Source organism: Ursus maritimus, unplaced genomic scaffold, assembly GCF_017311325.1.
Source record: "Ursus maritimus isolate PB19 unplaced genomic scaffold, ASM1731132v1 scaffold_1, whole genome shotgun sequence".
Classification (NCBI taxonomy): domain Eukaryota; kingdom Metazoa; phylum Chordata; class Mammalia; order Carnivora; family Ursidae; genus Ursus; species Ursus maritimus.
In genome coordinates this window covers 20587878-20613031 of record NW_024423343.1, presented here as the reverse complement: position 1 = coordinate 20613031, position 25154 = coordinate 20587878, and the positions used below count along the sequence as shown (strand labels likewise).

The 25154-nt window shown below is 48.1% G+C and overlaps 1 protein-coding gene across 6 annotated transcripts in view; it reads left to right on the top strand.

The window, feature by feature from the left end:
* The first annotated feature begins 7869 nt into the window (after nt 1–7869).
* The window catches only part of SMARCAL1 (SWI/SNF related, matrix associated, actin dependent regulator of chromatin, subfamily a like 1), a 56245-nt gene continuing 38960 nt past the window's right edge, over nt 7870–25154 (top strand). For 2 of the 6 annotated variants that reach the window (XM_008690484.2, XM_040640953.1), the window contains exons 1-8: nt 7870–8075; nt 9211–9245; nt 9653–10539; nt 11293–11343; nt 14779–15012; nt 17211–17261; nt 20729–20915; nt 24324–24474. In XM_008690484.2, the coding sequence (XP_008688706.1) occupies nt 9711–10539; nt 11293–11343; nt 14779–15012; nt 17211–17261; nt 20729–20915; nt 24324–24474 (1503 nt within the window). In that variant the 5' untranslated portion in view covers nt 7870–8075; nt 9211–9245; nt 9653–9710. Of the gene's footprint in view, nt 8076–8186; nt 8243–9210; nt 9246–9652; nt 10540–11292; nt 11344–14778; nt 15013–17210; nt 17262–20728; nt 20916–24323; nt 24475–25154 lie in introns of those variants that run through there. The other 4 variants (XR_568569.2, XM_008690486.2, XM_040640945.1 and 1 more) reach the window with 4 other exon arrangements.

Sequence of the window (25154 nt, the reverse complement as noted above, 5' to 3'; positions counted from 1 at the left end):
TAGCTTCATTGTGTATTTTAATTAAGAACCATGGAATAATAAGTTACCCCCATTGATCATTTACTATGTTCCAGGCAATGGGCTAAGGGCTTTACATTACCTCATTTAACTGCGACAGGAAGTCTCCAGGATAAGTAATGATTTCCATTTCACAGAGGAGGAAACCAACTACAAGAGAAATTCACTCGCTTTAAACAAATGCAAGAAGCAAAGTGCAGAACCGTGTGTATAGCCTGTTACTACTCATATGAAAGGAAGGAGGGATAAATATGTTTTCACTTAAATGTGCATAAAATATACCAGAAAAATATGCAAGAAATGGCTGATGTTGGTTGCTGGTTGGGAAGGGAATGGGGAGTTTAAGAGACCGGGATGAGGGTAGAGGCAGAGTCAAGTTTTGGAGGCACTGAAGCGCATACAATTTGGGGGGCAAGGGAGCTTTTATTTTTATTTTTAAAAAATTTTTTTCCTTACATAGCTCATCAATATTTTATTCTTCAGATGACTGTGTTTACTTCTTTTTCTTTTTAATGATTTTTTATTATATTATGTTAGTCACCATACAGTACATCCCCGGTTTCCAATGTAAAGTTCAATGATTCATTAGTTGCGTATAACACCCAGTGCACCATGCAATACATGCCCTCCTTACTACCCATCACCGGTCTATCCCATTCCCCCACCCCCCTCCCCTCTGAGGCCCTCAGTTTGTTTTTCATAGTCCATAGTCTCTCATGTTTCATTCTCCCTTCTGATTACCCCCCCTTTCTTTAGGGAAGCTTTTAGAGAAAAAAACAATGCAAGATCATGAATACAGAATTCGGTACAGGACCAAGAAGGCTAAGCGGATGCCGTGCTATCTGAACTGGCCTCTGAAGAATAAGTAGGGGTTTGACCTCCAAAAATAAAGGGGGGGAAATGCCAGTTACAAGGACCCTAGGCAAACGAGGGTCCCTGAAGCCGAGGCTTCTGTAGCTTCACGTTAAATCTGCCTCCAGCCAGAAGAAAGCATTTCCCTGTATGGACTCTTGCGTGTGTCTGGAGTTTGAATCATGTGACTGCCTTGCCTGTCCAAAAAGTATATAGTTGTTTTAATTAATATTTTAAACTGCCATCTCTCCAACTGACAGCGTGAAATGGGCCTTTTAAATTTTTCAAAAGGCAAATAACTGTTTCGTTTATTTACAAGCAGAGAAGGATGTGCTCACTGCAAGCGCAAGCGGGAGGGGGTGCTGAGAAGGAGTTCCGGAACTGTCTGTCGAATGCAAGTGGGGTAGCAGAAGATAGGGATTTACTTTCATCACTTAGAAGCAGAGGCTTGTGCCGGAAGTCTAAAAGCCTTGAGTGTGTAACACACACTGGACGACACATCACTTGCTGTACGAGGAGGGTTAAGAAGAGAGTCCCTGATCTTTCAGAGGCTGACAAGGGAAAAATAAAATAAAAACTAGAATAATATTGAACTGATGGCTAAGAGAGAGCTGATTTCCCGAAAACAAGTGCTGGAGGACCAAGGAAGTGAGCGGACTGGATGCTAATGCTCTTTCTCAAATGGATCTGATGGCCCCGTGGTTTTCCATTACTGCGTCCAGGAGTAGGAGGTCCTTACCGTAAACTACCTAGAAAGCACTCATTCTCTTCACCACTCAGGATAATTCACCTTCACCATGAACGGCACTGCTCCTTCCCTCTGATTTAGTCTGTGCTGGCCCCCATCGAATGCAAATATAGGTGGTTCTGTTTGCAGCAGAGAGCCAGCCCTGTGTCCTCATCACCCTGATGCCCGAACCTGCAGCGTGCTTCATGGAAGGGAAGGGTGGCAAGCCCCTCGGGTCAACAGAACATAAAATAGCTGGCAGTTCCTCCCATTTATCTTTCTCCTGCGGACAGAACAAATCTGAACTTGCAGAGAATTTGGTGAGTCTTCTGACAATAAGAACCGAAATACGGGATAAGGGAAGGAGGGCCTTTCCCCCCATCCGTCAGAACTCCACACTTCGGGTGGTTATTTAGATGCCCTATTGGTTACTGTGGAGATAGGATGCAGCCTCCAAGGCCTCTTCAATTTTCCCCTACTCTTGAACTTCTTCAACAGTTGAATGACCTCTTATTTGTGTGATGTTTTATTTGGGTCAGGAGTGGATCCCCTTACTTTTTCTACGGAAGCAGAGGAGGCAATAGATATGACCATGTGAGTAAAACAAACAAACGAAAGCGGAGGGGAGGCTAGGGGAAAGGAGTCTAAAGTGTTTCACTTACAGTCCCTGAGAACTGAAAACCGGGAAGTAATTCAACACATACACCAAACTACTGGAAATAAGCTTGTGTTCCATGCTGTGGGCAGACTGGATATGGGGCAAGAGGAGCAGAAATATAAAGAGAAAATAAGAAGCAAATAAATGTAACATAAAATGAAAAAGACGTAAGAAGAGACAAACGTAAACAGGGAGACGCAGGATGTAAAAAGAGACCTATACAGAGGGACAGGTACCCAGAGGGACAGGTAAGAGTGACAGGTAACAATGACAGGGCTGGCCAGCATTCATGGACTCTTACCCGCCCCCTTGTGGCCTTCAGGGATATTGCACCAAGCCAATGACAATCCAACATTTTATTTACACCTCTGTAGAAACAAATGGGGTGTCATCACATGAGCAATTTCCCATGGGAGGGATGAAACTATATCAAGAGCAGAATACTGAGCAAAGTCTGGTGGCTGTCCCCTCGTTGTAGGACCCATGGAGGAGCACAGTGAATAAAGAGTAGGAAGTAGGACATCTCAGCTGCTGCTTACCCCAGTGTTACTTGTATCCTTGAAGAACCTACTTAGCTCCTCTGTGCCCCCATTTTCCATGAATAATCATGAAAAAATGGAACTGTTCCAATTCATACTTCAGCAAGGAAGCTGCAGAAAAAAACAACAGTCCCTGACAGAGTTCCATATACTACCCTGATTTTTGAAGCCAATTTCAGGTCTCTTGCTGCCAGTGGGAGGTGAGCGATAGAGCCCCGAGTGTGGGTGTGTGCTGGCCTCAGACATTCAGCCTCCTTCAGGAGAGATGGTGCTGGAGTCTCCCTCCAGGCAGCCTTCCAAAATGAGCATCCAGCCAGGCCAGCACCATCTCTTCCCTGGACCCCTGCCACAGCTTCCGGAAAGGGCTTCCTGTTGGCACTCTTGCCTTCCTCTGGGGCACGCTCCGCTCAGAGGCAGGAGCAATCTTCGGATCACACCATTGCAGCCCGAGTCCTTCAGTGGCTTCCCACTGTTATCAGAACAAAATCCAAACTTCTCAGCCTGGCCTGCAGGACCCTGAAGTTATCTGTCCTACTTGCCTCTCCAGCCCTCTAGTCTCACACTGTCCTGCAGCCACACTGGTCTTCACTCAGCCTTGCAAACATACGCAGCTCTCTCTTGTCTAGGTGTAGTCCTGCTGGCCTTTGCCTCTGGTTCAGAGCCCTCCTTGCTCCCATATCTGCAGAGCTGCTCCTCTCCTCCTTCGGGTCTCAAGGTTAATGCCTGCCCCTCAATCCCCAGGAGGCCTTTTCTAACCACTCTGAAATAGTTCCCTCTTTAGTCTCTACTTGAACCCTCTGTTTAGGTCCTTCAGGCCCTTATCATTTTGTTTATCTGTTTCCTTCCTTCCTTCCTTCCTTCCTTCCTTCCTTCCTTCCTTCCTTTCTCTCTCTCTCTTTTTTTTTTTGTCTGTCTCCCCAAATAGACTGTAAGCTTTATGGAGAAAGGCTGACATAGTCAGGTTCTTATTCACTGTTGGCAACCCCAGTGCCTTTGCACTGTATGTGGCCCCCAGTAGGTCCTTGAATTGTTGTTAAATGAATATATCAATGGATGGATAAATAAAGAGGAATTTGCGATTTTAGAGGAACGGGAAAAGTGAAATTTTACAGTTCTAAAAAAACTGGATGAGGGTGTTGAGGGGGATGCTTTTGGCAAAGGATATACAAAGCCATCCTGGGCAGAAAATGTGCCAGATTTGAGAGAGAAGCTTGTGAAGTAATCACAGCCACCAAGACCAAACAGAGAAATTAAGACTCTTGGAGAATACTCACACCAAAATACGGAATGCACAGCATAGAAATAATCCTGGAGTTTCGGTCTTCGTCATACATTTAAAGTTTTGAGGGAGAGGAGAGCTAGGGAAAGACAGAACCACGAGGGAGAAACACTGAACTGTCAAACTCCGAGCAATTAAGTCCATCAGAACGGAACAACCGCTAAGGAAGATGAATTTCTTGGCTTATAAACCTTCACATTGCTCCTCTGTGCTTTGGATATGTAAATGCCTTTGCCGATTGGCGGCACGGGAGGAGGGAACAGCCTCCTTATCCACCCAAAGTCTTGCATCTGCTCCGGAATCTTGTAACAGTGCTCTAGGTGTAATTAACTTGAGCAACGACATGCCCTTGAGGAGGCTGTCGAAAGCTTTCTCTCCAAAGAGCTGTCAAGCCCTCTCCAGGGGAGGGGGGGGGGATCAGAAACAGAAGGAAGTGGGAAGCCCACCACCTATAACACTAGCACGTAAGCTCCAGGGAGAGGGACCTTAAGCTGTTGTAGGTTCCCACACATACTACCAGGCAAGGGCAAGCATGCAACAGCTACGGAATTAGTGTCTAGAGAGAACCCCACACTGGGACTGAGGTTCCCCTTCCTATCCTGGTCTCTGCCTGGTCCGTGACATCATGAAAGCTAACTTCTCTGGGTGCATTTTTACAGCACACAAAGGCTGATCTGACCTCTATTTCCTCCCCTAGGAAACGATATAGACTCTGAAGTCCCTTCTAGCTTTAAAATTTGACATATCAATATATCTGTAAATCACCTATGTATCAATGTATGTTCGTTTGCAGCGTAGCTAAGCCTAACTGATAACAGGAGTGGACTGTTTTTATGGTTGTCAGATAAAATATAAGACACCCAGTTAAATTTGAATTTCAGATAAACAACAAATACTTTTTTAGTATGAGTTGTCCCATGCAATATTTGAGACAGATTGTAGGACCTTGGCTAAATCTGACAATTTTAACTATTTGTCTCTGTCCTCCAGATGTTGTAAACTTTTGGAGAGACAGTAATAGCTCTTACTCATCTTTGGACTCCCTTACAATTGTGTCTTGTCAGATTTTTGGATTTCACAGATGAAACATTATTTTTTTTCTTTCAGGGGAAAACAATTTTTTACTTTGGTAAATAAAAGTATTTATAACCATCATCGCTTTACTAAAGAAAACCAGGTAAACATTAAGAACTCCGACACAAACTCACAAATCATTTTATATAATTACGTATAATTATGCGATTATACGTAATTATATTAATCATTAAAAAGATTTTAACTTTACAAAATACTCATTACATTGTCCTTTTGCGTGTGTGTTTCTATGGCAACCAGGCGATGCTTCCCATCAGTTTGGCGCTGCCCAGCTGCCCCATGTTGGGAAGCTTCAGCTGTGTGATGTTTGCTTGAAGGCCTGGCACAACTTTTTGACTTTTTTGCTTTAGCTGCCCGGGAGGGTGAGTTCATTTGGAGCTCAACTGCCTCAGCTAGCCTCTCTTCTCCCTCTATCCCTTGGCTCATGTGCTCTCCTCCAGGCCTTCAAACCTTTTATGAGTGAATTTTCACTATAAGTTACCTCAAGAACCTCAGAAGCATAGGAAAACGAAAGAAAGAAAGAAACACACAAACAAAAAAACCCTTGCCCATAGTGAGTCCTCAACAAATGATGCTGTTGGCAAAGCAGATGTGAATATTAAGTGGTACCTGGTTATACTGCTCTCTGAAGATGATCTTCTTTCTTTCTCTTTCTTTCCTTCTTTTCTTTTCTTTTCTTTTCTTTTCTTTTCTCTTTTCTTTTTTTCCTGAATTCTTATTTTTAGAATTTTATTTTATTTTATTTTAAAGATTGTATTTATTTATTCGACAGAGATAGAGACAGCCAGCGAGAGAGGGAACACAAGCAGGGGGAGTGGGAGAGGAAGAAGCAGGCTCACAGCGGAGGAGCCTGATGTGGGGCTCGATCCCATAATGCCGGGATCACGCCCTGAGCCGAAGGCAGATGCTTAACCGCTGTGCCACCCAGGCGCCCCTATTTTTAGAATTTTAGAAAGTTAGAGCTAGAAAGGGGATCACAACTTCTAGTCCAATGCCAGACTTACCAAATTGGGACTTTGAGGGATAAGATCCATAAGATCTAGGATCCGAGTTCCACTGGTCCACATGCCCTCTTAGCAGGTATCAAAGGGCAATCTGTCGTTTTCCAGGCGAGATGACTGAGCACGACAGAGTGAAGTCACTGTTATATAAATAGGGGGCAGACACGGGTGAAGAGCACAGCACCCAACTTTCCTGGCAAATTAATGGACTCTGTTGGGGGACAGGAAGGGCAGGGAAAGGTGTTCATTAATTTCTGAACAGAAATCCGTATAGTAGAAAGTTCATGCTGGGTGTAGAGAAATGAAAGACCAAGAAGATTTACCTTGAATAATAGCAACATCCATCTGGTATCTCTTCTGGGATTTCACGGTTCACTAAGCACTTCTCTTATCTTGCTTGGATCCTCACCACAACAAGATTTAGCAAGGTGGTGGTGTTTTCTACCTTAACTTCCCAGAGGAGAAAATGGAGGCACAGTCACCGTGCTTTCGTGGCCATAGAAGAGGTAGAGTGAGATTGGCCCACTTTCTAGTACTTTATGTCACTCAAGTGGGCAAAGACAGGTCAATGTCTTTGTCAGTTAAAAAAAGAAAAAAACATGTTTCAAAAATGATTTTGTGTTTCAAAAGTCACACAAGTTCTACATAAATATTATAAGAAAATCCAAGTAATTCAGAAAAATATAGCTTAAAAAGAAGAGTGAGTTTTGATGTTTCCTTTCCAGACATTTTTCTATGAGTTTATATGCATTTATAGTTAAGCCAGCCTGCCTTCCTTCCTTCCTTCCTTCCTTCCTTCCTTCCTTCCTTCCTTCCTAATGGCTCAATCTATACACATTGCTGTGCTTTGTTTTTCTTAACATTATGTCTTGGCATTTTTTTCAAATCTTTAAACAGAGATCTACCTCTTTGTTTTTAAGTGAGTCATGTTTGAAAACTGAATAGCAACATTTGTGTACACTGATAATAAAGAAATATTGTATTTACCACCAATATGTAATAACTGAGTCCATTGTGTGAGGAAAGGGGTATTGATGCTCAGAAACGAGGTAAACTGACTCTGATAAGTCAGTTTAGTAATTTTCCCTGAAGAGTGGGGACTTCAGAATCAGAATCACAAATAGCCTAACAAAGCCTTGAAAAAGTTAGCAAAGAGTTGTCTCAGTTTTCCCATCTATAAAATGGGGATACGAATAATACATGTTCCATAATGTTATCGTGAGGATTAAATAAGACAATTTACATTAAATGGTCAGCACAACCACCAATGTAGACAATGATGATGATGACGCCAAATCTCCTAGTCCGGGAAGGTCAGGTCACGGTTGGGAGAATGGGTGGGGCTTAAATTGCGAGGTAATCAATACCTAGAACTGATGCTCCAGGAGATATTTTTTTATTAAGAGATACCAAATCAATGTCTGGAATGCCCCTCTGGAGACCGTTGAGACCACGAGACTCCAGCTTTGGAAACCTCAACGTTCCAGGCTTTCGAGATGCGGTGTTTGGCCAAACTTTTGTGGGAACAAAGGCTACAATTCCCAGGCTGCATCACTCCAGCCCCGCCCCGCCCACGTCGTTGCGTATCGCCTACTTCTCGCCAGGCTGCTGGCCCGAACTACAGATCCCGGAAGACCTTGGAGCACCGGTCCAGTCTCCCGGCTCATCACTCTCACTTTGTGAAGCGAAACTGCGGCCGCGTTGTCCATTGGGAAACGTAGTTTTGCGGTGACCAGGCCCCTCCCCCTCCAGGCCCAGGCGCGGCAATAAGGCGGGCGAAGTGGCGGCGCTGAAATACCCGCTCCTAACTGCCCACCCGGAAGGCTAACCTGGCTGGGGAGAATTCTGGAGACGCTCCTGGGGTCGGGGTGGCCGAGAACTTGGCTCGAGTTCCACGCCTTTACGGGTGAGAAGGCGGACGAGACCAAATGCCACCTGGAAGAGGGAGTGGGCCAAGGGACGGGTGAATCCAAGTGGAGATAATAGGGGTGGCATTGGGGCGTGGCGCTCCCTTACTGCCTGGGTGGCGGGTAGCGCCCGCGCAGAATCTGGTGGAGCAGCGCTCCCGGCAAAGTGAGGCAGCGGGGAGTCTGGGTGGTAGGATCTTTAGCGTTTGGGGCTGATCAGTGATACGTCTTCATCCCCTGGCCTCCCCTCCCCTGCCTCGTGGAGGCTGCGCACCCGGCCCTAGGCCTGGAGTGTTTGGGGGTGTAGGGGAGCCCTGGTTGGAAAGTTAGGAGTGTGTTACCCAGGGAGCCTGAGGGCTTCAGCTCTGCCCCGGGAGCAGAGCCTTTCCCAAATCCTTCCTAACTGGTGGTTGGAGGAGGTGAGAGGTCTCAGGGGGTACCATGGAAACCCCATATGTTTTGGAGCTCTGCCCGAAGGGAGTCTTCAGCAGCAATGAAAGCTTTGAACCCTCTCAGTCTCAACAGTGCTGCTGGAGTCATCCCCATGTCATCATTGTAAACATTACACGGCAGTAGGTTGGATGAGGGCTTGGTCTGAACCAAGCCAGAGAAATTGGGGTCCAGCTCCTTGGTCCTAGAAAATTGTAAAAGATTGTGTTGTTCATAGAGAAATGTCCTGAGTAAATTAATTGTAAAAAAAAATTAGGATACAAAGCAATATATATACTGATCCTTTTTTGTAATAAATACACATATCTCCTAAATATGTGGCATGTATCTACGGATATGAGTAGAAAAAAAAGTCACTTTAAACGACTCTAAACCACCAACAGTGCTTATTGATGGGTGGTGAGATTACAGATTGATTTTACTCTTTTCTGTACATCTTTGTGTAGCATCTGAATTTGTACAATGAACATGCGTTACCTTTTTTTTTTTTCCTTTGCTTATTTTTCCAAAAAGTCACCGTTGCTCCACGGTGGTGCATTTTGGAAGGCAAGCACCGAAGCTGACTGCTTTGTGCCTTGCACCTGGCCACCTGCAGATTGGTTTGCCAGGAATAACAGGATTGAATTCAAGGGCTGAATTTAGTGTGCAGTCTATGTGAGGCTAATGCTTCTTTCCTTCTTCCAGCTTGGCAGGAGTCTGTTAGCAAGTGTCACACCATGGTACGTGGCTGTTTTGGTCTATGTCAGTCTAATCCATTATTGCTTCTGGTTTGAAACGTCATCCTTCTCATTATCTGATAGATTAGGTTGCACTGCATACCCTTCCTTGGGATCTGCTAGCTCAGGTTGGCTGGGGGGATGAGAGGGAGAATAATGCTGCAGCTAAAATACCTTTTTAGTTTTGGATTCGATCTCACCTTGCTCTTTGCTTTTTTAGTATATGCTACCTATTATCCCTGTGTGTGTGTGTGTGTGTGTGTGTGTGTGTGTAATTGTAAAAGAAACCGTTAACATATCCCTCGATTGTGCACATTGTGCATTTCCTGGAGGAAAGTTTGTTAAAATCAAGGTAGTATGAAAAATAAATATATTTAATGTTTATTTCAATATTGTTTTTCCTTCCTCAGCTTTTGCCAAGTTCCTGATTAAAGATTGACGTCCCTGCATAAGCATTTCCCAGTTAAAATGTCCTTGCCTCTTACAGAGGAGCAGAGGAAGAAAATTGAAGAGAACCGACAAAAGGCTCTGGCCCGTAGAGCTGAGAAATTATTAGCAGAACAGCATCAGAGCCCAGGCTCTGGCTCCTCCATTGCCACCAACTCTTCCCAGTCCAAGCAGGGCCCTCCCCCAAACCTCCCCAGGGATCCGTCTAAGCCAGTGAACCATGGTGTCGTTTTCCTGCAGCAGAATCTCAATAGTTCATCTAATGGTAACCAAAGACCTCCTAATTTCCACAGTTTTCATCTAAGCTCTCCAGGGCAGGCAAAGGGGATTGGGAAGAGGCAAGAAGATGTGTCCCCAGCCTGCCCGCGCCACGGCCCATCAGGTCAAATGACTCTCACTGGCATCTCTCCTCCCTTGGCACAGAGTCCTCCAGAGGTCCCCACCCAACAGCTGTTGGGTGGTACGTTAGGTCAAGGTCATCCTCAGGCTTCACAGGAGATCAAATCCACACCCTTTGCTAACACAGCTCATGAGCCTTTGGCCAAAGCCAAGAGTTTCCAGAAGACGCTAGCTCCTTTCTTTAGACAGCCACCCAGGGATCCTGGAGTAGAGGCCAGGGCAGCGAGGCCCTGCACCTCGGGGCAGAACATTTCTGACACAAACTGTGGCTCGGGAAGTGCGACACCTGGGACAGAAGGCAGACGCCCTCAGAAATTGGGGGCCTCACTCCACAAAGCAGGAAGCTCCCAGAAGGGAATGTGCATAAGGAGTGGGGATCGTTTCCAGGTGAAGATCGGGTACAATGCAGAGCTCATCGCGGTTTTTAAGCGGCTTCCCAGCAGAAGTTACGGTAATGAGCCTTCGGTCTTGTTGTTCACATGGTTTTTTTCTATTTTTAGAGTCTCTTTTAATCTTAACAGTTTCTCATAAATATGAAGAGAGTGCATTGGCACATTCTGTCCGGCCAGTTGTTGACATTTTCATTTGAGCTCATGTTGCCTTTTGTAATAGACGTTCCTTCCAACAGCTGCCAGACTTGGGGGTGCCACACGGCCATATGGGGAATGGATGAGTATTTACTGAGAGGCCAGTTCCCCTGCCGGCGCTTTGTGTTGTAGCGCTTACGGGTAACAACAGTTCTTTGAGATAACTGAATGTGATGTCCATTTTAAAGGGAATAGGACTGGCTCAGGGAGGTGAGGTAAGATGCTCACGTTGGTTCTTGTGGAAGGGCAGAGCTGGGATATACTCGCTCGGCCTCAGCCCAGAGAGCGTGCTGCCAGTGCTGTTGGCCCGACTACACTGGGTCACAGAGAGCTTGGTTCTAGTCCCGCCTCTGTCCTCTGCCCTCTTAGGCGACGCCATAACGTTCCCGGGCCTGATGAGTTCCACTATCTGGAGTAAAAGCACTGTCCTCGTTCACATTTGCTCTTTGTCCCCCACGGGGATTTTTGTACATCCGGAGGGGCTCTCAGTCGACTGTTTTTTGAACCGAGCACTCATTCATTCATTAAACAAGCTTTTCGTGAATGTCTCAGTACAACTCAGAACAGCAGTCATCAGCCTCATTATGGGCAAACCAAGTGCTTGTGTTTCATTTCAGATCCTGCCACCAAGACATGGAACTTCAGCATGACTGACTACGGTGCCCTGAGTAAGTAAGCATGTCCTTGCCCTGCGTGCAGGGAAGTCCTGGTGTTGAGAAGCCCCTGGGGCATCAGCTGCGCTCTCGCCCATGGTTTAGACGGCATTTAGGGCACTACCGCAGCGCTCCTCTCCCTTCTCACTCACGGCCCGCCTGCTGAGGCGACTCGTTGGGTGAAGGTCACCATATTCACGAAAGCTAGCACATACTGGAGCCGCCCTGCCGGGTTGTTCTAAGCCCCTTATACAGGCAATCCTCCGAGATAGTGTGGGTTTGGTTCCAGACCACCGCAGTCAAGCCGGTAGCACAGTAAAGTGACTCAGATGACTTTTTTGGTTTCCCAGTGCATGTAAAAGTTATGTTTGCACTATACTGCAGTCTGTGAAGTGTGCAATAGCATTATGTCTGAAAAAACAATGTACAAACCTTAATTTAGAAATACTTGATTGCTACAACATTACAGCTCTCACCTGAGCTTTCAGCAAGTTGTAATCACTGATCACAGGCCCCCATAACATGTAATAATAGTGAAACAGTGTGAAATATCGCCAAGAATTACCAAAATGTGACACAGAGACAGGAAGTGAGCAAATGCTTTGGGGCAAATGGCACCAATAGACTTGGTCCCTGCAGGGTCGCCACAGACCTTCACGGTGTGAAGACAGCTCTGTATCTGCAAAGTGCGATAGAGCAAAGCAGTAAAACGAGGTACGCCTGTATGCGCTGACTCTTCTACTTCTCACAACAACCATTTTACAGGTGGGAAAACTGAGGCCCAGAGAGGATAAGTAACTGAAATCGGGTCACCCAGCCAATGAGTTATACACCTGGGGTTCAGACCCAGCCAGCCTGACTTCAGAGCGCGTGTTCCCATGGGGCTGCCACTCCAGCCGTGACAGGCAGCTCTGCCGCCCCGAAAGGAATGGCTCAGCAGCAGACAGCCACGTCCTCACAGCTCTCCGTTCGTTCGTGTGGTTCGCTTGCGGGGGCAGGGAGAGGGCGTAGCCCGGGCAGGCTCCAGTGAACCCCATTAATCCAGCGTGGTCCATTGTCAGAGCTCTCGAGGGCAACCCCCTCTGTCTTCTCAGATTTTGTTGTCTCTTACACGATGGTTTTCGTCACCTCTTAGCACCCGGAGCCTCTACCCGTGCCAACACGTCAGCCCTGGGTGTTCTGGCCTCCTGTTTTCCTCCTCTCTTCCTGTAAGCGTTTCGATGCTCTCTTTCCCCACCCAGTTCAAAAAGGGGAAAGGTGAAGGTGCACTTCACTTCTTTGCAGGTGTGGGGCTGGGGTAGGATTCTTTGGAGTCACCGGCACAGTTTCTGGGGGGAGAGGGGTTGGGACAGCCCCCTGCACGATTTCCTGTGTCTCTCCTTGGCGTCCACCTCTTTAAGTGTGTGGCATTGGGGGGGGTGTCCTTTTGTGGTGACCTTTTGTGGGGGTCGGGGGGGCTCACTTTTACTGTTATTTTAATCCCTGTGTTGGGTGTTGGGAGGGGGAGAGCCTGTACTCTGGGTTAAGATTGCAGGTTTCAACACCCGAGTTTCTCATTTTTGCTCGTTTTAAACCAGTGGTTTTCACAGCCATGGTGTTTTTGTATTACCGTTTTCTTACTACCGTACTCACAATGCGTGGTGACTTGGATAACTTCTGCTTTTGCAGATTGGTTTTCTGTGTGGTATGGTTGCTTTTTGTAATGCCACACGCCTTTTTAAAAAACTGGTTATTGGACACAAAATTCTCTATATAGCTTTTAGATGAATTTTACTGATTATGAATTATTTAGTTCATCTCTGTCCTTACCAGTGTTTCACACACTTGACTTGCTGTCTACTGAGATGTCCCTTGAACGCTGTGCAATGATTGTGGGGTTGTGCATTCGTCCTTGTCCCCCCCCCCCCCGTTGAAGTACAGTTGACACACACAGGGTTACATTTGTTGCAGGTGTGCAACATGGGGATTGGGCAACGCTGTGTGAGGCTGTGCTCGGCACACATGTGGCTCCCCTCTGTCCTTGTTTCGTTTCCGGATAGGTGTATGGTGTGCTTTCCTAGTAGGTTATCCTTTTTATCAACGTAACGTGTCAAGACTGTCAGTCTTTCTGTCATTTTGCTCTAGGCATACCTGTGGATTTTGCCTTTTTAACCCTCCCACACATGCATTGTAGAAAACGTGGAAAGTATCTGACCGTGCAAAGAACAGCTGTTCCCCCATCTTCTCCTGACTCAGTTAACCACTATTAACATTTGGTTTTGCTTCTTCCAGCCATCTTCTGTGTGTTAAGACATGCACAGTTTATCTATGTAATATAATTTTTATCTTGCTTCTTTTACGTAGTGTTCCAGCAGAAGCATTTTTATTTTAATGGGGAATGTTAGCCGCTAATTCTGAGCAATGACAATACAGGTATCCCTTGTTGGACTACTTTGAGCCCTAAGAAAATGATTTCATACTGTCGAACTTAATATTCGTTTTCGTATTTCTGTTTTTTCCAAAACTTCCCCCTAAAAAAAAGTAACAGCTGTGTAACATTCCATGGTATAAATGTGTCATAAATGGCTTAAATCATTTCCTTTTTGTTTCACTTGTCTTTGCTCCCAGTTTTCCCAGGATTAAAGCTGTAAGGAATACCTTTCTCCATAAATCTCTGTATTTTCACTTGTTGGTTTGGGCAGATTCCTGGAAGTGGTATCATGATCAGTGTTTAGGACTCTTGTTCTAGATTACCAAATTGTTCTTCAAAAGGTTTTATTCTCGGCTAGCAATGCAGATACCTGGGTTGTTTTTTTTTTTTTTTTAATTTTAATCTTGCAGATTTGATGAGTAAAAACGGCTTTTTATTTCTCTGCTTATTTGTGAAGTTGAACATTTTTCCAGATGTTTGTTACTCATTTCCCCCCGCTCTTCTGTGTTCATGACATCTCTGTCTTCTTATTTTGTGGTCTTAGTATTTTCTCAAGTGCCAGCTCTCCTCTAATTTCTTGCAAAAATCTTTATTTGGTAGTTTTGCCTTTCAATTCCGTTTGGGTTTTTTTTTTTTTTTTTGACAGTTTAATTTTATGTATAAAATGCATAAAATGCATCTGTCAGAGATAAAATCAGACTCCAAACTGCATTTGTGGGCTGATGGTTCTGTGTCTCTTTCCCTGGCTGTCCAAGCAGGAGAGAGCAGTGACCTGGGGGTCGGGTTGAGGGGGTGATTTCTGGGCCGTTGGTTCAGTGGCTTCTCTGACACAGCAGCAGCAATTTCCATTAAGTTTGAGCATCTTGGTGAGACTCCTTCTCCTGTTCATTTCTGAGTTGCAGGTTTTGTAATTTGAATACTTAAGGAGCAGAAGTTACATTCAGTAAAGCCTGGAATTCCCAGTGCCCCAGTGAAAGTGCACTTGCAAGCCTTCCTGATCTAACCATCCACCTGGTCACATCTGTCCTTTTCTTCCGCAGTGAGAGCAGCCCAGAGCCTCCCCACGGTCACCCTGGAGCCTTTGGAAGGGGCCGAGGACACCAGGGAGTCACTCTCCACTGGGGGCGTGGCTCACACCTGCCTGCCTTCAGCTCCCTCCCTGGCCTTCGTCAAAGGGCAATGCGTGCTCATCTCCCGGGCCCGCTTCGAGGCAGACATCGGCTACTCCGAAGACCTGATGGCGCTGTTTAAGCAGATGGAGTCCAGAAGTTACGGCAAGTAATTGGCTCTTGCCGGATTCCTAGGATGCATAGTGGTCTGTGATCTCCGGGCAGGTTATTTTTCTCTCTGTTTGAATGTTCAGAAATGATTTTTGTCCTTAGGAGAGCTGGAGACACAGGCATGTGCCATAAAAATAGATGCCCTTGGGTAGACTGAGTCCGTGCTTGTCAGCCTGGAGCACGCATCCATACTGCCTGGAGGGCTCGGTAAAGCAGAGTGCCACGCCCCGCTCCCCGAGCGATCGCTGGTGCCCAGTGCCCCCCCGAGACGCTGATTTAATCCCCTTGGATGGCCCGCATGGAAAACCACTGGCCAGGGCAGAGCACTTCTGCTTTGTTTTTGTGAGGCTCTTCACAGGTGCCCTATCCGAATCAGGAGCCGAAGTTGGTTTAGAATTTGGAACTGCTGGGTTTCATTCTCAGTTTGGGCCTTGTCGCTTTACTAAACCACGTGGCTTTTATGGGTCGCTCTTCTCCCGGAAATCCTTGAAATGGTGTTAGTCTTCTCCTGAGGGAAGTGGGAAGCAGACCCTTAACAGCTGCCGGTCCTGAGAGCCTGTGTCCGGGCAAGGTCATGGAAGCAGGCTCTCTAGAGTTACTTGCTCGGTGAGCTTCCCTCGGGGTTTGGGGTTCCGTAGGAGAGGGGATGCCAGCTGTTCCGTTTGTATTCCTTAGGCGGGGAGAGTTTTAACTCACAGGGGCAGCCTGCTGATAGGATTTAGGGGAGGCAGGCCGGGGCCTGGCCTGAGTCATGAGACGGGCCACACGCACGAGAGCCGGCGTTCTTTGCCCCTTCTGCTCCCTTGGATGTCCGGCTTCCGTGTGGGGTCGCCCTTACAGGCCAGTGCAGATGGCCTGTGGGCATTCTGCCAAGTGGGACCCTTGAAATCACACTCCTGACGTGGCCTCCTGTGCTGGGAAGGTGAATGGCTAAAATATCGGCACCCCGTCCTGCCTCCACCCAGACGTGCAGAAACCATGATTGGGTTTTTTTGCCATACTTACTCTTCACAGACTTGCCCATTTGCTGTTCTGCCACGGTCAGGATCCGGCTGTTGTCAGGAGGAGTCTCCCGTACAGTTCCCACGTCAGGGGTCGTCTGTGGGCCTTTGATCTGTCAGATTATACCTGGGCTACCTTGCTTTTTCCCCTGACGCCGACTCACTGTGTTGATGCCGCCGGTTCCCTCGCCCCCTTGCTTTCCCAGTGACCATGCGGAGAAGACTTAGTGTCTGCTGTGCACAGGGCATTTGTCTAGTGGAAGCTGTCATGATTTTCTCCGAAGGTAGAGCGATAGGGAAGCTCTGTAAGAACTTAGGCGGTGCTGGGTACTGAGATGCTCGCCCTTCTAGGTCCGTATCGTACATAGCATGTGTTGCACTATATTAATCAGCAGCGGGTGTCACACTAATAACAACAATCATAACAGTTTATAATCACCAGCTTTCTTTTGAGCGCCCATTGTTTACCAAACACATGTTCATAAGCATTTTATTTTTCATTTAGTTATTTTTTGTGGGGGAGGGGTAGAGGGAGAGAGAGAATCTTAACTGACTGAGCCACCGGTGCCCCATCGTAAACATTTTGTGGCAGGGGCTGTAGTGTCCTGATTTTTCAGGTGTGGGCACTGAGGCACAGAGAAGTTACATAATTTGCCCAAGGTCGCACAGCTAGGAAGTGGCATAATCGGGATTTGAACGTAGGCTGTTTGGCTCCTCTGACCATGTGCAGCTCGTTTCCGGTGTATGAAAGGGAGCTAATAATAGTGTCCAGCTCTTAGGGTCATGAGGAGCAGAGGAATGGCGCGTGTGAGTCTCTTGGCACCGTGCCTGGCTTAAAGTAAGCACTGAATAAATGTAAGCTACCATTATTACCCCTGTCTTGGAAATGGAGGACTTTTCTGACTTCCCCGGGCCATTCCCGGTGACGGATGCCCATAGGTCCCCATGGGACCCTTCGTCATCCCCTTAACAGCTCAGTAAGGTTGCCGTGTCTGCTTGTCTTTTCTCGCTGAATTCTGTGAAAGCCTTGAGGGCAGGTTCTCTCCATTTCTGTATCGCTAGTGCCAGGACCAGGACCAGGCACAGCGTCCTAGCTTACTGGAGATTTCTGGAACCAGGGAATGAATGAGTAATGACGCAGCAGGAGGGCGCAGGGAGTCACGCTTACTTGTTTGTTTGTTGTCATTGCAGATGTCAAGACCAGGAAGTGGAACTTTCTCTTGGAAGAACACAATAAACTAAGTGAGATGCCTACCTTGCTTGTTTTATATCATGCTAGTTAAGCTTTCATTATCTGCCTTAAATTTAGCATATATTAAAGGAGGACCTCCCCTCCCCACCCTCCCCCGACTGTCCGCCTGTGGTAATTTCACATGCTCATGCACAGGACAAGTGAAGGGGAAGATGTTCCCAGGCAGCTGAGATGGTGGCTTTACAGTCACCCAGGCAGACGCAGGGTCCCCTCTTCCATCAGAGCATGACGGCTCGTCAAATTCCTAAAGCCTGTGAAAGACGTATTAGATGGGGAGTTTGGGCGTCAGACGTGAACTAGGTTTGCTTAGCGTAGATGGGAGCCACTGTAGATTCCCTCTAAGAACAGGCTCTCGGTTTACTTCTAAAACCAGATGATCAGTGAGGTTCGGAGGGTCTGAGTGGTTACAGGCTTCGTAATAGGCCTGGGCGTGCATGCATTTAATAAGCGCTTTGGAGACTGACCCAGGGAGGAGATGTGGGTATGGGTATAAGAATAGGAAGGGGAAGCCAGTTTGGGCTCACCATTCGTCTCTGTGCTCTGCATGGGTGGGGCGGTAGGTTCTAGTATGCCTGAGAAGGGGGGACGTGGGCACGGCTCAGCCTGTCCCGGAACGCCCATCTGTCACCCATGTACCAAGCTGTCACACGCCTGCAGTGGGTCTGCAGCTGGCACAACTTACATTCCTGCTTGGCCCCCTGAGGACTTGGGCCTCCCAGCCATGCTGGTCCCAGTCAGGCCAGGAGAGAAAAGCTCCTGCCGAGGACCTCCGAGTCTTTGCCCATCTTGCCCAGCAGGCCAGGGCTGTCATCAAGAGGGAAGAGCTGGGTTTCTTCCCTCCGTCTCCTCCTCGTGTGACTTACGAGGTGACATCAGGCAGATGATTCCACATTCTGGGTCCCCCGTATCCTTTCAGTGAAAAAAGGGGTCGTCAATCCGTATCTGCCCTGTTGACAGAAATTCATTGTAAGGGAAGTGCCTTTGATTCCTCGCAGAAAGGCTTGCTGCAGACTCACAGACTGTGAACGCGGGGACCCCATGCCTCTTCCCCCAACCCAGGTCTTGTTCCTTGTGTGCGAAGCTAGCTTACTGACCCCGAGCTAGTGAACGTGTGCATATGAAACTCATTAAGAAATGGTAATAAGACCTTCTGAGCGTATGAATGCTCACTGCTGACGTGGTGACGGTTATTTTCTCCAGATAAGGCAAATCTAAGAGCTTTCCTCCTCCCTTTTTTCTCAGGGACTTGAGGACTTTTGCCCATTGTGAAATTGGCAAAAGGCCTTTTGTTTTCCCCGGGCTGTCACAGTCCAGAAGGGTTCTGCATCCCCCTCACTGATCTTGTCTTGTCAGCTGCTATTTGAAAACATTAACATCTCTCTGCTGTGTGGCTCACTAGCCTTCTGCCAAAGAGCTGTTTTACAGAACCGATTTCTAGATGACTCATGAAGCCAGACAGCACACTCCTGTCATCTTCCAGCACCTGGACAGGACATCCGTGAACTGGGGGGCTTCCTCAGAAACACAGCCACTCGGCTGAACTAGCCGCATAGGGTTATGGAGGCAGTAGTTGGTGGGAGACAGAGCGGAGGTTGGTTTTTCCTCTCGAACGGCTGGAAGAACATAATGCTTACGAAGCACCACATTTCACACCAGCCGGATCATCAGGCCTTTTCTTAGCTTCCATCAGGTATTTGAGTGCTGGCGATGACCAGGATTAAAATGAAAATGGTTTCTGCAAGCACATAGGGCGCTCAGTCTCCTGAAGTGTGCAGAAATCAGCACGTTCAGATCTAATTTGGAGGCAGAAAATGTATTTCTCCATCAATATGGGAAGTCTTTTATATTAAAGCCGCCAACCTTACCTAATTTCTTATCGTGGTGATTCTGTTCACGCAAAGCATTTCCAGAAATAACTGGTATATACATTTAGCGAAAATGGAAATGGATTTAAATATTGAGAATACAAAGCAACTTAAGGTAGCGGTGGATGGCTCAGCCCTCCAGATTCAGATCAGTATTTGCAATGGTAGTCAATCGGTGGTGTGGCAGAGAACTTGGAATACCTTGTGAGGATATTGGGAAAACACACGACCGTATGGAATGCAGAACCAACCACCTTAGAATTTCAAGTAATATTGGGGAGAAATGAAATATACCCGGCTTCTTATTTGGTTCCTTTTACTAAATTCCTGAGAACAGTTAGCTCCTTGGAGGGTTGCAATGACTCCCAGGGTACCTGTGCAAAGGTAAAGGATAAAGAGCAATCGAAGATCTGCAAACAGTAGTTACTCCTCCAATTAGATTTTTCAAAGGACAATGGTTTCCCCATCCATTACATGGGGGGTCTGGAACCACTCACTCGGAAGGAAAGTAAGACCCCTAAATATGAGCTTTAATTGAAAGAGTCAGAGTGATGGTCACTCTTAGGAATAGTTTAGACTCTGAGCTTAGCAGAGGTTGGTAAATTATTTTTGTAAAGGACCAGATAATGAAGACTTTTAGGCTCTGTGGGCTACGTGGTCTCCCGTCTGCTCGGTTCTGCCACGGTGGCAAGCCCGGATAAGCAAGTCGTCACAGCTGTGTTCCCGTCATACTTTCTTTACAAAGCAGGCAGTAGGCCGGTTTGGCCCACAGGCCTTAGCTTGCCATTGCCAGCACCTGCTTTCGAGGATCGGTGGGGTCAGGTCCCCTCCAGGTCCCCTCCAGACCAAGGGACTTGCCAGGTGCTTCGTTGCTGATGTCACTGCTGAAATTCCCCTCTCTCCAGGGGAGATCAGTGTTCTCTTAGGGAAAGGGTCACCAGGGTGCAAGGCCACTTACATTTTTATCACTTGGTGGCTTTAGCGTGGACCCTGCCCTTTGTCATTGCTGTCGTTGTTTGTAAATAGCCCTCCTTTCCTCTTGATCTTTCTCACTGAACAGAGCACAGCAATTCCTTGCCTGTTGGCAGCAGGTAAAGTAAAATTCTCAACTTCTCAAACATCAAAATCCAAAGAAAACGTGAAGAGAATGGAAGCAAGACAAGATTTATTCATTCTACATCTTGCTTTTTTAATGGGTCTTTTGGAACTGATTTTTAAGAATGTGGGTCCTTATTTATTTGAATGGGAATACTAAGATAATTTTTTAAATTACTTTAGGTTAAAAAAGAATCAGTCACAGAAACATTTGCAATTCTTCCCAGGGTCCACGTAGTGTAGAAAATCAATTTGGCATTCGTGATTGCCCTCTTATTTGCAGAGACTGGGAGTAGAGAGGGAGCATTCGCTCTCTAGGTTTATGTACTTGCTCAGGATATGACTGTCAGCCTAAGTTTTCTCTCTAGTTATGTTTTTGAGAAGGTGGCACACAGCAGAATTCCAGCCACTGAGCTCTGTATTTCAAAGCCCCTTCACTGTCCTTGGCTCTCGTGGGCATTTCCCTCCAAGTCACACAGCTCTGTCCTTCTTTCTAGTCCAGAGCGTGCGCTGCCTTCCGCAAGTTCAGCTGGACCCTCTGCCCACGACACTCACCCTGGCATTCGCGTCGCAGCTGGAGAAGACCTCTCCCTGTCTCACAGAACCCATCCCCGAGGCAGACCTTTCTGGAGTGGACCCCAAGCTCGTGTCCAATCTGCTGCCCTTCCAAAGAGCGGGAGTCAAGTAGGTTCTTGGGTCTTCCTCTCTCCTGGACTTCATGACTCATACTAACTGGGTTCAGATGCTCCTTCTTTTAAGAGCACTCATCTTTCATGGACATCGAGAAGCATCTAGGCATTACACAGCCAGGTGTGTTGTAAGCTAAGCCTGATTATAACCATCGATTTCAAATTCCATGAGTTAATCAGGACTCTGGATTGCAGGTGTGCAGAAACCGAACTCAGACGGGTTCCAGAAAAGAGATTTCTCAGTGCGCTTAGTAGCAAACTAAGGGTCTCCAAAGATCTCATCAGGACTCTGTCCCACCCTCAGCTCAGCTTTCTCCTGAGTTCGCTTTGTTCTCAGCCAGGTGCTCCTCAGGTGTGGCGGCTAGGGCTCAGCCACCAGCGGAAGCACCTCTTTCCTGGTGGGGCTGACACTGAAGGGCCTGAAGTCTGGTGCCGATGCTGGGACCAGTTGCTGTGGCCTGTGGGCTGGGGAGTCTTATTGGTGAGACTGGATGACAGGCCCATCCCTGGAGCCAGCTGGTAGGGCCCCACCCCCCAAGTTACTTGGACTGAGAGTGGAAGGTGGTGGTTTTCCAAAAGAAAGTCAGGATGTTCTCATTATAGACAGAAAAGAAGATAAGCCCAAATCATGACCTGTCCTGTTTCCAGAGCTTCTTGGGAGAAGCCAAATGACAGGTTTGAACTTGCCTTCTAGTGAAAATACTAGAGGTCCAGGAGAGGAAAGAGATGGTCAGAGCTTCATCTGTCCTTCGACGGTGTGGCTGGGGGTAAAGCCCTAGGTAAGGGAAGAAGGTAAATCATCATGGACCCACAGGCAGCCTGCTTGTGAAGTTTTGGTAAAAGCTTGGCCACTGTCTCAGACAGGATTCTGCGATTTCGGAACAGTCATACCTCCCTGCATTCCCGTGGCCCAGCTCTGTTCATACCCTTTCCCTCGTTTTCCCTCCCAGTTCCATCTGTCTCAGATAACACGCTTTGCATAACTTCATCTTGCTTGAGAGGTTGCCGACCCACACCCCTGGGCAGCCTCTGTCTTCGCTGTCCAAGCTCCTCTGGGCCCCCTTAGAGATCCTGGGCCCGTGTGGTATGTGCCACCTTGCCAGCGAAGCCATCACTGCCGAGAGGCTCCGTGTAGAGGCCCGCCCGGCCTGACGTGCGCCAGAACCAGAGCCTGGCCAGCAGCTTCCGTCTTTTTCCCTGTGGTTCTAAAACCACTAATGGGACTTACAGCCTTTCTTCAAAACTTTGCAGTTAAATCCAGATTTTAACTTTCATTCTCTGAAGAAGAGGATTTTGGTGTTGAGGGAAAAGGGCTGGCAGTTCCATGTTGGTTTTGTAAGACCTACAAGGAAAACACCCTTCAATTTATGGAGCAAAGTCTTTAGATATTTATCAGGTTCCTCTAACATCTAAAGGGTCCCTTTTAACAGATGAGTGAGGTGAGACCCAGCACGATAGTCATCTGCCCAGAGTCACTCAGCTTCCAAGAGTGCAAGGAAATTGGAGCTGGAATCCACCTTTTGTGCTGACGAGCATGGCACTTGTGTTCTACCAACTGTCCTGTGGGAAATGGCGTTCGCTGTGTGCTTGTTTCTCCGTTAGGCACACATTTCCTTTGTTCTCCTCTTTGGCCACTTTGTTCCTTAGCTGGGCTACTTCAAGGCAGGGAAGAAGGAAAGGCCACGAAATTCAAGGGCTCTTCTGCTTTGAGAATGACTGGATGGACAAACCAGAGGGACGCTGCAAACGGCCGAAGCAGAGGGTGCTCTGTGGTGTGTTGCTTAGGTGCCCCGTCCGCCCTGGCCGTCAGTTCTGTAAACTAAAATGTGAGGTAAAAAATGTATCTTTTCACACTTGCCTCCCCCATCCATCTCTCTGGACGGTTGATCCTGGAAATAGTCTAGAAGATTTTAACCGAGGCAGATGTGCCGAGAAGAGGCTGGGTCTGTCGGAGAGGTCGAGGTGGCACCACGCCGGGCTTCCTTCCTTGCCACTGAAGGCATATGGTGGTCACAGTCCGGGGGGGCAAGGGGGTGGGTGCTGCCTCCCCTGGTCTCCGCCGTGGCTGCTGGGGGACAGAACAGTGCTGTGACATGACGTGTGTCGCCCGCCGAGCCGGGCGAGCTGGCTCCTGCCACCCGCAGAAGCACTGCTCAGTTTGCCGCCTTTGCTGAGCGCTGGCTTTTGAAGGGCAGAAACGCTCTTTCCAGCAACTCCGAGAGGTCCCCGCAGCCTGGAACTCCTGTCAGCCGTACCCACTGCTGATCAGAAGGGGCTACACTCTCTGCCTTGGCTGTGTGAGAAGGAAAGAAAAAGAGCGCATTGACAGGCTTCTTCTCAGATTTCTGAGCAAATGATCAGTTTTTCAGGAATTCAGATGAAAGAGAGCTGGTGTTTGGATCAGGAGACCAGACATCTGGCACTTGGGATCCTTTTCCCTTTTCACTGATTCATTTGTGAGTCAAGCAAGTCCCGTTCAGTGTTCATCTTGATTATTTTTCTCTTTTTCGTGGAATAGTAGTTAGAAGAGAAACACTTCCCCAGCACGTACGATGGTGCCAGGAACTGTAGTCAGTGCTCGAAACATTAACTCGGTTAAACCCTGACGACGGTCTCTGGGGTTGGGCCCTTTTTTCCCCATCTCATGGCTGAGGCACGAGGAGGTGAGATAACTTGTGGGAAGGTACCCAGCTGCGAAGCGGTGGAACTGGGGTGCCCCCCAGGCCAGGCGGGCTCCCGCAGAGTGAAAGAGCGTGCCCTTCTTCACAAGGCATCAGCAGGAGTTGTCGCACTGGAGGGCCAAGGGGCCCCCGGCAGCTGCTGAGGCTGGTCCTCCCTGGTAGACAGACACCCTGGCGCCGTCCTCCCCTCGGCCTGTCCTCTTCTGCAGCATCCTCAGTCTTTTCCATGTGCATAAACGTCCTCTCTGACCTTGAGAAAGCCTGGCTGTGATGCCACCATCTCTTCCTTCTTCCCTTCCCTTCCATGCAGACCTCTCATGTGAACAAGACCACCCCTCCTGGCCCCTGTTTAGGGGCTGTTTCCCAGTCTCCCCCTCTTTCGCTCCCCCCCCCCGTCTCGTCTGCACTGGACTGAGGGGGCCGCCTCTCTTCGAAGCTTCCTCCCTTGGCTTCCATGACCCTGTTGTCTTGTAGAGCCTCTCTCTGCCTTTTGACCACCATTCCACATTGTCCCTATTTTGACTCTTCAGTAGTAGTATTACTGTCATGCTGTCCCCTCATGGGCTCCTGTCTTCCCTCTCCGGGGGTGCAGGGTCCATGCTGCGTACTGTGGTGGCCCACACCGAGTGGCGCATATCGCTTTACATGGTGGCCTGACGGCAGGTTAGCTACCACCCCTGACAGATGTGCCACGCCACTGTCCTTCCCTCGTCTGCTTTCAGTTTTGCCGTAGCGAAGAGAGGCCGCCTGCTGCTGGCTGACGACATGGGCCTGGGGAAGACCATCCAAGCCATCTGTATTGCGGCCTTTTACCGGAAGGAGTGGCCGCTGCTGGTGGTGGTCCCGTCATCCGTGCGCTTCACCTGGGAGCAGGTCAGTTCTCTTTGTATTGTGGTTTCAACCAGGAAGTGTCCTCAGTGTTGAAGCAATCAAATAACAGTTTGGGGACAGGGCCTGGGGAGCTTTAGAAGATCCTGTGTCAGCTGAAGGAGGAAGGGGAGGAGGTGGCCTTCGGGGGCCAGGCTCACGGTTTCCTGAACTAGAATCAGGGATACCTTTAGGGAAGAAAGCCGAGGGGTTACAAGCTCAGACCTGCCTCCATCTGGCAGCAGAAGCTTCCTGAGCGCCTCTCGTGCCTCTGCTGCTAACCCCGCTCACCGGTACCACGCTGACGTCTCAAAATAGCTGCCTCCTTTATTTCCCTGAATCCCATAGTGGCTGTGTGCGCGTGGCCGCGGTCGGTATTAACCCCGTTTACAGATGATAAAACTGAATCTCAGCGAGCTGAAGCAGGAGGCTCACTGGTAGCTGGAGGCATTATTGGACCTTGAAGGAGCGTCTCCTGAGGTGTCGGCTCAGGTTTTGTGCCCCCGCAGGAGGTGGCCAGGGCAGGATGCTCACTGTCAGCCGGGTGCCGTTAGAGCTGAAGAACCTGACGTGGACGTGGCATTCGCACTCGGCCGTGAGCGTTGTCCACTGTAAATCCAGGGGTCAGAGTGCTTCCAGGAAGTGAATGAACGCCCATAGAAGCAAATTTGACAGAGAAAGGAGAC